We start from the raw sequence: 9,851 nt of genomic DNA, 5'->3' as shown, positions 1-9,851 counted from the left end.
CAGGTGTTATCTCATGCTTCTTTAATGAAATGGAGGGGGCAGTTCTCAAACAGATGACAAATAAAAATCACTCCTTATCCCCTCCTTAGTCCTGGAAAAAAATACTCAACAGGAGAGCTGACTTAGGAGATTTAAGACAAACTACCAAAGTTAACATATTAATATCATTAATATGTTTTCTGCCTGGCAGTTTCCTGCTGTGTAGTATTTTAAAATCCTTTCATGAGACCCCAAAGCCTTTGCTTTCTTGGAAACACATTCCTTTATGGCGTAGGTTTTACTTTCAGTCTCCTTTTTTCCTTCTTCCATGAGTTTGCTATTTTGCACACCCCAGTGTCTTACTTGAGACTTGCATATCACTATCTGTGACTAATTCTTATGAGAAAGCCAAGTTAGTGTGTCTGAACTCAGGCCACACACACCACATCTGTCAAAATGATCACTTTCAGTGGGGGAGCCATAGACCCTACAAAACTATTTGTTTTAAATAAGATTTAGATCAAAGTTAACTAGGCCTGAGGATATGGCATTTGCTCTGCTTAAAAATTAATGAGCAACCCTGTCAGTTAAAATTTAGAAACTTAGAATAGGATTAGCTTGAGTATTCCTTTCCCCCTCCAAAGAAACCACATACATGCCATCTGCTTAAGAATAACTAGAACTAGCATATGTCAATACCAAGCCTCCAATGGAACCAAGTGTTGTTTGTGGTTTATTCTATTTGTTTTTACCTACTTGCACTAAGATAGTGAGTTCTCTTGGATTCTGTGGTATCTGCTATCTCCTGAGATCTTGAGCATGACCCTTTATTTGGGTTTCCCATCACTGTTAAAACACACAGGGCTGGTATCATTCAAGTGCACAAATAATTTATTGAGCTCTTACAATGAGGAGGCATTTTGTTGGCATCATGGAAGACAAAAAGGAAAATTAAATGTGGCTCCTAACCTCTAGGACTTTGTAATTTAATAGATGAAAAAGACATATCCAGGGATAATTCATGTAACATTAAAGCAATGCTACATGGAAAATGCTGTAATAGAAGCCTAATTGAATCCGACGCTGCCATAATTTAGAATTTAAGAGTTTCAGTGTCTTTCTCAATAGATCCAGAAATGGGGACTCTGGTTACCAGATTATTTTCCAAACAAGACTGGCTGCCAAATTTGTGGGGCCCAGTGCAAAATGAAAATGCAGGACCCCTTGCTCAAAAACTAAGAATTTTAAGACAGTGACATCATTAATCCAAGTATGGAGTCTTTCTGAGTATGGGACCCTGTGTGAGGGCACAGGTCACATGCTCATAAAACCAGCCTTGTTTTCAAATATAGTCTGAATATGAATAGGCTTTTTTATGGTCTAACTTAACATTTTATTTATTTATTATTTTTTACAAGGCATTTCGTTTTTTATTTAAATCTACTCATCTCTAGACTTTATATTCCATGACAATTTTTTGAACAGTCCAGAGGAGGAATTCATACACAAGAAATTTTCTTCCAAGTAGTTCATAGGAAAATAAACTCTCTAAGGAAAGAAAATAATTTAGTCTTTCCCAAATTAGCATATGGGATTGGGATCTACAAGATAGAAAGTTGCAATTTGCAAAGACAATTTCACAGATGTTTCACAGCTACAAGGTAAGTATAATAATAGTAGTAGCAATATTGGCAGTAGTAGTTGATGCTAACACATAGAGCTCATTAAGTGCCAAGATTCTTCTAAGTCTATTGTATATATTTACTAATTTATTCCTCAAAAGAGCTCTGGAGTGTAGATAACTATTATTTCTTATCCTACAGATGAGGAAACTGACTTTAGAGAGCTTGAGTGATTGCCCTAGTCACACTACAAATAAGTGGTAGAACAAGAATTTGAACTCCTTCTAGCTCCAGAGTCTGTGCCCTTAACCACTATTTATGCTACTTCTCATAAAAAAGAAGGAAGGAACAAAGGAACGAAGGAAAGAAGGAATGAAGGAACGAAGGAGTTATCCCATTATATTCATTCATTAATATCATAGATTTGGCTTAACCAGGGTATATTGTGTGCTGTGTGCATGTTTTAATTTTTTTCTTTTTTTGCATTTCATGTTCATAGTTTAACAGCACCCGTTCGCCCTCCCCCACTGAGTGTTGCCACATGACCCCATGGAGTAGAAAGGTACTGGTTCTGAGAACATTCCATCACATCCTATCCTATTCTTTCCAGACACTTTCACTTTCTTCTCTTTTAGTTTTATGGCAAACTGTTGTTTCTAACTAACAGGTATTCTTTTAAATCAATTTAAAGAGTGGGTATTTTCCTAACTTGAATTAAATAAAATATAATTTAGACAGTCACGCCATTGGCTTTTCTCCCCATTTACTTCCCCCTCCCCCCACCACACACACACCCCTAGGTTGCAAAGAAGGTTCCGTTGAAGATGAGCAGCACCTAATGCTGCCCCTGGACTTTGCAGTTCTGGAGGAAAGAAATTCCAGCTTGCCCTATATTTATCAGAACTGTAAAGTTTTGGCTTCTCAAATCAAAGAAGACAACCAAAAGGATTCTCTGGCAGCCAGTTGTCCCTGTCACCATTAAATAAAAAGTGCCTTTGGCTGCTGGTCAGAGCCTATGGTCAGGTCACTGCTCTTTCTTTGTTTCCTAGTCCATTGTTATTCAAGGAAGGAATCCTACAAAATGTGGACTTTGGTGGTGGGGGCTTCTCTCCAGCTCTTGCTCTCTCTCCCTCTCTTTCTGTCTCTCTTTCTGCATGCACCAAACTTTTTTTTCTTTTTGGAAGTTACCTAGGAAACAAAGTCTTTTGTGCTCCAACTTTATTTGAGCTATTTGCTTCGCTGGGAATCCGCACAAAAGCTGAAGAGAGAAAGAAAGTTGCGATGTTTTTACTAAAACGTTCATGGCGAACACAGTTTTCTCAAGGTGGGGAATCATATCCTGTTGGGTGTATTGGGGGGCTTTGCAGATACCTCTGACAAGGTAAGCAAATACTGGGGGTTGATTTAAAACAACTGGCTCTGGAAAGCTTCTCTTTAAGGGAACTTGAAAACAGTTCATTTGACAATTGTGAAATCCTCTGACTCAGAGCATGATGCTTCCAAATGTGAAGATGAGAAAATGATCTTGACTTTAGAATAGAATATTATTTAATGATCTTGACTTTAGAATAGAATATTATTACAACCTAACTGGAATAAGAGGAAAAAAATATTTATATTCTGCAAATACACACCTTCATCCAGATTGTGGAAAGAAATAAAACTAACTTCAATAGTAAAAATTGGGTCTTTTAATAATATGATTTAGAAACCCAGCCCTGAAATCAAAATTGGGATAGAGCCTTTTTAATAATCTGGTTTAGGAGGCCAACACTGCAATTGAAATTAGACAATATTAATAACTATCAAAGATTTGGATGGAGAATTTTCAAAAGTCGTATAGAAGTCAAGGTCTCTGACTACACAGTTGGAAGAAAAGCTTCGGACTGGAAAGCTGCAAGAAAATAAACTAGGACTGTTTTACTCCTCCAAATTTGAAAAAGAAACCTATTTTAAACCCCGCCCCCATCAATAACATTTACCTTTACCACTATAACTGGTGGGGAGAGATTCTTCACTTTTGCTTTTCCATGTGCATGCAGTGTTGATGAAACTGTTTTTAAAGTGTTATTCACAAATGCCATCGTCCTGCAGTAAAGTTAACTCCTTGTGTTTTAATCTGGACTCTCAGATTAGGTGCTTTGTCCTTCAGGTGATGTGTTCTGGAATGTCTCCTGACTCCAGGTTTTCTGGCATATTTTTTAAAACATTTCATAGGCATTGATCCTAGTCATCTAGAGCTCTCAAGACTTTCAATAGGAATTTATGGTGAGATGGATGTCGAGAAAGTGGATCTACCTCTCACTGGATTAAAGACTAACATTTTTCTTCAGTTTGAAGTTGGGGGATCCCTGGCTACCTTGTCTCTCCTCTTAATTCCATTTGACCTACAAAAACATGTTTATTTAACCCATTTTTTTCCTTTTGTGTCGCTTGACTATTGACATTATAACTTTCAATTAGTTGTGCTTACTACCTAATTCTAGGACTTCTTCCTTTGAACTAAAAAAGCTTATCTCTGACCAAATCTTTCTTAACTAAACTTTGAAATCTCTTCTATGTGTGTTTATGTGTAAACCGTAGTGATTGAGTCCAAATGTATTCATTTGCAGTCCCATCCCCCGGAGGACGAAGATACAGATGTCATGTTAGGGCAGAGGCCGAAAAACCCAGTACACAATATTCCCTCGACACTGGACAAGCAGACCAACTGGAGCAAAGCACTACCTCTCCCGACGCCAGAGGAAAAGATGAAACAAGATGCTCAAGTGATTTCTTCTTGCATTATTCCCATCAATGTCACTGGTATCGTTCTGTTCTTTTCTTAGGGGCAGTCTGTGTATTAAATATGTTTAATTCTATGTATTAAATATGTTCAAAATCTGTGCTGCTGGGGGTACCAGATAAGAATACCGCTTTGTGAACAAGTAATACCTTTTTCATCCGAATACAACTGAGAAGATGTTCAATATGCTTTTGTCAGGTTTTGAACATCGATTTGCATATGTTCTGCTGGGTCACTTGTTATGTAAATGATGGACAGTTTCTTTTTGAAAAAAAAAAATCACAAATAGCTCTTTGGCCATAGCCGACTGAAATAATGGAGAAAGCAGCAGTGATTAATCATATGATAATGATGCGTGGCACTGCAAGAAAGAAAACAGTAAACCCCAGGTTTCTAAAACTGCAAGTAATGATCCTGTAGACCAACTATAAAATCTGTTCTCATGCTTCCTTGGCTGAAGATAGGCTTGTTTAAAAGATCATTTAAACTTCCACATTAATTTTAAGGATTTTTGACCTAGGAATACATGAATTTTCTCCTCCTGTGTATTGAGAGTATGAATATTAGTCTAGGTTGAATTTACAAGCCTGTCCAGATTTTTCTTAAAAAGTTTATTGGCAGCAATTGTAAATTCAAGAATTGGACCTGGTCGTCTTTGTAAGTAAAATAATGTTATAAAATATTCTAACTTCTAAAGATAGAAATTAAATGATCTATTCATTGAGCTTTCTTTAACTATCTCTAGTAGTTATATTTTAATTTATTTATATATTGAAAATTTCAAAATTGCCATATTATGACAGATTTTCATCCTCGTACCATGTGACTAAGGATGTCATGTTGCTCAAGATGCATTCTGGACACAGTTATTATTAACCCCACTCGAATTTCTCTCACATAAAGTGGGGAGCAAATGATGACCTGGCATCTGGGACAGATATTATTTCCTTCCTGAAAAGGGTGGTTCTAGTTCATCAGCTGATGTGAGCTGAAGGTTAATTTTCCTGATGACCTATGCAAATTGTAGGATAAATTATTCTAAGCATGTGTACTTTACCTGATCTCTGTAATCTAAATGGGATGGATTAGGGGAGTTCAGCTGTCAAAATGGATCATTTTGGCATCCTCTTAAACTAACTTTCAGTTCTGAGACTGATTATTAGCAGTATCTGCTTTCTTCATGTAACTGTAAGTAAAATCTTGTTTTCAAATTTAGTTCTTTGATTATGGGTCTTGTGATTCAGGAAAAGGGAAGATCTTTCCTTCTGCTTTATTTCAGAAACTCTCAAACTAAAGCCTAGATTATATGTTGATTTCAAGAGCTTTAATGAGAAAGTTGTTGATGTAACACAAAGTCTCTGTGTCTGTATGTCATATGTTCTATAATTATGATGATTAGAATGAACGATTTTAATTTTTGGTTAGAACTAAGAAAGGAAAATTCCATTAGTATGAATTCTCTGATAATATTGTAATCATTCATCATGTGATATCTCATACAGATTTTTCAAAGTGAGTTCTAGAAACTGTTGTCACTTGTGATACAAAGCAGAACTCAAACTGCTTCATTATTTAACTGAACAAGGTTTAACATGCCATCCTGCCCCATGCTTAACAATCAGGATAAATGATGAGACAACCAGATTCGAAAGCATTTTTGGCATTATGGCTCCCTGAGGCAAAACTCACTCTGAAAATCCATTGTGCCTACCTGTGCCAGATAAGAGTTTGAGTTTCTCACCTTCTCCCTCGGGGTTCTAGGTTGGAGATTGGATAGGACTGCATGTAGGATGTCAGTAATGTGATTATGGAGAGAGAAACTAACAGGCATCATGGTTCACTCCCTGCATCTACTAAAGCAAGCACACACATTCTAAAGACTGGGAATTCAGCTTTATTTATGGTTGGTACAGAAGATAGATCCACCGAAGTGCAGAACCAGGAACTGCCTTATATTTTTATTTTATATTGATAAGACACTGGTGCTAAACCAAGAAGTGTCCAATTTAGTCAGTAGAAGAAAGTAGATAGAATTACATGATAATTTAAAAACAAATCTCTAGGCTGTTGTTTCCTCAAAGAAAGTGTGTGTGTTGTATGTGTGTGTGTAGGTGGTGGAGATTGGGCATAGAGGGTAGAGGGGGAAAAAACTCACAAAGGTGCTTTTAATGAAGAGATGGGTCAGGATATGTTAGCTGAACTAATTCAGGTTAACATCTTAATTACAGATCTACTATGCAAAGATATCAGCTTCCGAGAGTCTAAAAAGAGACCAGTAAATAGTAGTAACTAAAAGTTGTAAGTCCTTAAGGAGTCATTTCTCTGCAAGGGTGATTCTTTGATGTTATTTCTCTATCTTTTTTCTTTTGACTTTTCTTCTTTGCTAGTTACTTTGGGCAGTGCAAGCTGTGTGGAGCGATGCGTTTAGAAGTAAAGCTTAATGTACTGCAGCATAATTTAAATAAGAGCTGAATAAGGGCTCCCTTATATTTGTTCACAGGCTTAATCCAAACTCTTCCTTTACTTCAATAAATATCACTGTGTTCCAAGCAAATGAAAATGTCTTTGCCATTTCTAAAGGCTAATGAGACCTATTTGTGGGTTGCAGGAGTTGGTTTTGACAGAGAGGCTAGTATACGCTGCTCTCTTGTTCATTCACAATCTGTACTACAGCGAAGACGAAAACTGAGGAGGAGGAAAACCATCTCGGGTATCCCCAGAAGAGTCCAACAAGAAATAGGTGTGGTATAAAACTGTTAATGGTTAACATTCTGTCAGGTGCTGATTTTAAGATGAAATGGAAGCCAGCGTTTAGCCAACTTCTTTTAAAAAATAGTCAGTGCTGTAAGTTGTAGAGGTTCTGAAATGGTATATACTTGTTTTGAGTTCAGCAAGCCAGGTGGTACGACTTTCTAAGTCTCTGTCCTTGACTATGAAGGTTTTAACCTTGTGGCTTTAGGCATGTACGTTCAGGTCTTATTGCTGAAACGTAATATTTTGCTAATTTTTAAAAGTTTTATTAAGGTGGAAATTATAAATAAAAAGTAACAAGAGTCAATGAAAGATTGTTTTAGAAAGTATACTTTTATTTGAAAAGAGATATACTTTTATGACATTAATAATTTTAAAAAGGTACTTTTCAAGCATACTCAATTAAATATTGAATATTGATAATTTGATATTGTTGATGACCTTTTAAAAATTTTTTCTGTTCCATATGTTTAGGATATCTCTTCCTATGTTTTTATTATTATGGTAGCATCTCTTATAAATAAGATTTTTATTTCTTATAATGAATTCTAAAATTTTTATTTTGTTATGTTTATATTACAAAATAAAAATGAATAGTGACCAAGAAGATAAAAATGGACTTTAGTTTTTAAAAAATAGTAGTCACTTATTGGGGCAAAGTAATTTGATACTAAAGAGAGAAAGAATTCACAAAAGACCTAAAAGCATATCTTCTCAGTATATATACATACATATATATATATAGTCTGTGTATACAGAGAGAGACAGAAACAGAAAGAGGCAGAGACAGAGAGATTCTCCAAAGCATTTTAACTTTCTCCTAATTTTATATGCTGACTTTTTTCTGTAAGTAAAAGCTCCAATATGCTAGCACCCAAATTTGTGGATATCTCTCAGAATGTCTGTTAGTATGCTGTTGTATAAAATATCTCACTATGCTTTCCACATGCCCTAGATTCTGATGAGTCGCCCGTGGCCAGGGAAAGGAATGTGATCGTGCACACAAATCCAGATCCTTCTAACACCGTCAATAGGAGATCTGGAACCAGGGACTCAGAGTGCCAAACTGAAGACATTCTGATTGCTGCTCCATCCAGAAGGAGAATCAGAGCTCAAAGAGGTCAAAGCATTGCAGCTTCCCTTTCTCATTCTGCTGGCAACATTTCTGCATTGGCAGACAAAGGTGACACCATGTTTACGACTGTAGTGAGCAGCCGCACAAGATCTCGGAGCCTTCCCCGGGAGGGCAATAGAGGTGGGGATGCTGAACCTAAAGTTGGTACTAAACCCTCAGCATATGAAGAGGGGGAGCCTCTTGTGGGTGATCGAGAAAGAACACCTAATGATTGCAGCGAGGTTGCCAGCAGCCCAGGTGCACAGGAACACCAGCCTGCTTTGGGCCTGGCCTGTTCTCAACATCTTCACAGCCCCCAGCACAAGTTAAATGAGAGAGGGAGGTCACGTCTGTCCCGAATGGCTGCCGACTCTGGCAGCTGTGACATCTCCTCCAACTCAGACACCTTTGGGAGCCCCATCCATTGCATCTCCACAGCTGGTGTCCTCCTCAGCAGCCACATGGACCAGAAAGATGACCACCAGTCATCCAGTGGCAATTGGAGTGGGAGCAGTTCCACATGTCCCTCACAGACCTCAGAGACAATCCCTCCTGCAGCTTCTCCTCCCCTCACTGGCTCTTCACACTGTGACTCGGAGTTGTCACTGAACACGGCCCCTCATGCTAATGAGGACGCCAGTGTCTTCGTGACAGAGCAGTACAATGACCACTTGGATAAAGTGAGAGGCCACCGGGCAAATTCCTTTACCTCCACTGTGGCAGATCTTTTGGATGACCCCAACAATAGCAACACAAGTGACAGTGAGTGGAATTACCTACACCACCATCATGATGCCTCCTGCCGCCAGGATTTTAGTCCTGAGCGCCCCAAGGCAGACAGCCTGGGCTGTCCGAGCTTCACAAGCATGGCCACTTATGACAGCTTTCTGGAAAAATCTCCATCGGACAAAGCAGACACTAGCTCTCACTTTTCGGTGGACACGGAAGGATATTACACCTCAATGCACTTTGACTGTGGTCTCAAAGGTAGTAAGAATTATGCCTGTCATTATGCAGCCCTGGGCCCAGAGAATGGCCAGGGCATTGGAGTTCCTCCTACTCTTCCTGACTGTGCCTGGCAAGACTACTTAGACCACAGGAGGCAGGGGAGACCAAGCATCTCCTTCAGGAAACCAAAGGCAAAGCCAACCCCACCTAAAAGGAGCTCATCGTTGAGGAAGTCTGATGGAAATGGAGACATTTCTGAGAAGAAAGAACCAAAGATAAGCAGTGGTCAGCTCCTGCCTCACAGTTCCAGGGAAATGAAGCTGCCTCTTGATTTCTCCAACACGCCTTCTCGAATGGAAAATACCAGTCTTCCCACCAAGCAGGAACCTTCGTGGATCAACCAGAGTGAACATGGTATTAAGGAACCTCAGTTAGATACTTCAGATATTTCACCATTCAAAGATGAAGGTGCTGAATCAACTCACTATGCAGACCTCTGGCTTCTAAATGACTTGAAAACAAATGACCCTTACAGATCTTTATCTAATTCAAGCACGGCTACGGGTACCACAGTTATCGAATGCATCAAATCTCCAGAGAGCTCTGAATCCCAAACATCCCAGTCCGAATCAAGAGCCACTACCCCATCCCT

General features: G+C 38.5%; 1 protein-coding gene across 1 annotated transcript in view; it reads left to right on the top strand.

Annotated features, from left to right (window-relative positions):
- The window catches only part of NHS (NHS actin remodeling regulator), a gene marked incomplete at its 5' end in the record, with an annotated part of 334,315 nt that overhangs the window by 317,396 nt on the left and 7,068 nt on the right, over nucleotides 1-9,851 (top strand). The window contains 4 exons of the mRNA XM_025046607.1: nucleotides 2,101-2,163; nucleotides 4,214-4,406; nucleotides 6,995-7,126; nucleotides 8,093-9,847. Coding sequence (XP_024902375.1) covers nucleotides 2,101-2,163; nucleotides 4,214-4,406; nucleotides 6,995-7,126; nucleotides 8,093-9,847 — 2,143 coding nt within the window. The remainder of the gene's footprint in view (nucleotides 1-2,100; nucleotides 2,164-4,213; nucleotides 4,407-6,994; nucleotides 7,127-8,092; nucleotides 9,848-9,851) is intronic.

Source organism: Pteropus alecto, unplaced genomic scaffold (assembly GCF_000325575.1).
Source record: "Pteropus alecto unplaced genomic scaffold, ASM32557v1 scaffold23, whole genome shotgun sequence".
Lineage (NCBI taxonomy): Eukaryota > Metazoa > Chordata > Mammalia > Chiroptera > Pteropodidae > Pteropus > Pteropus alecto.
This window is presented reverse-complemented; position numbering and strand designations above follow the sequence as displayed.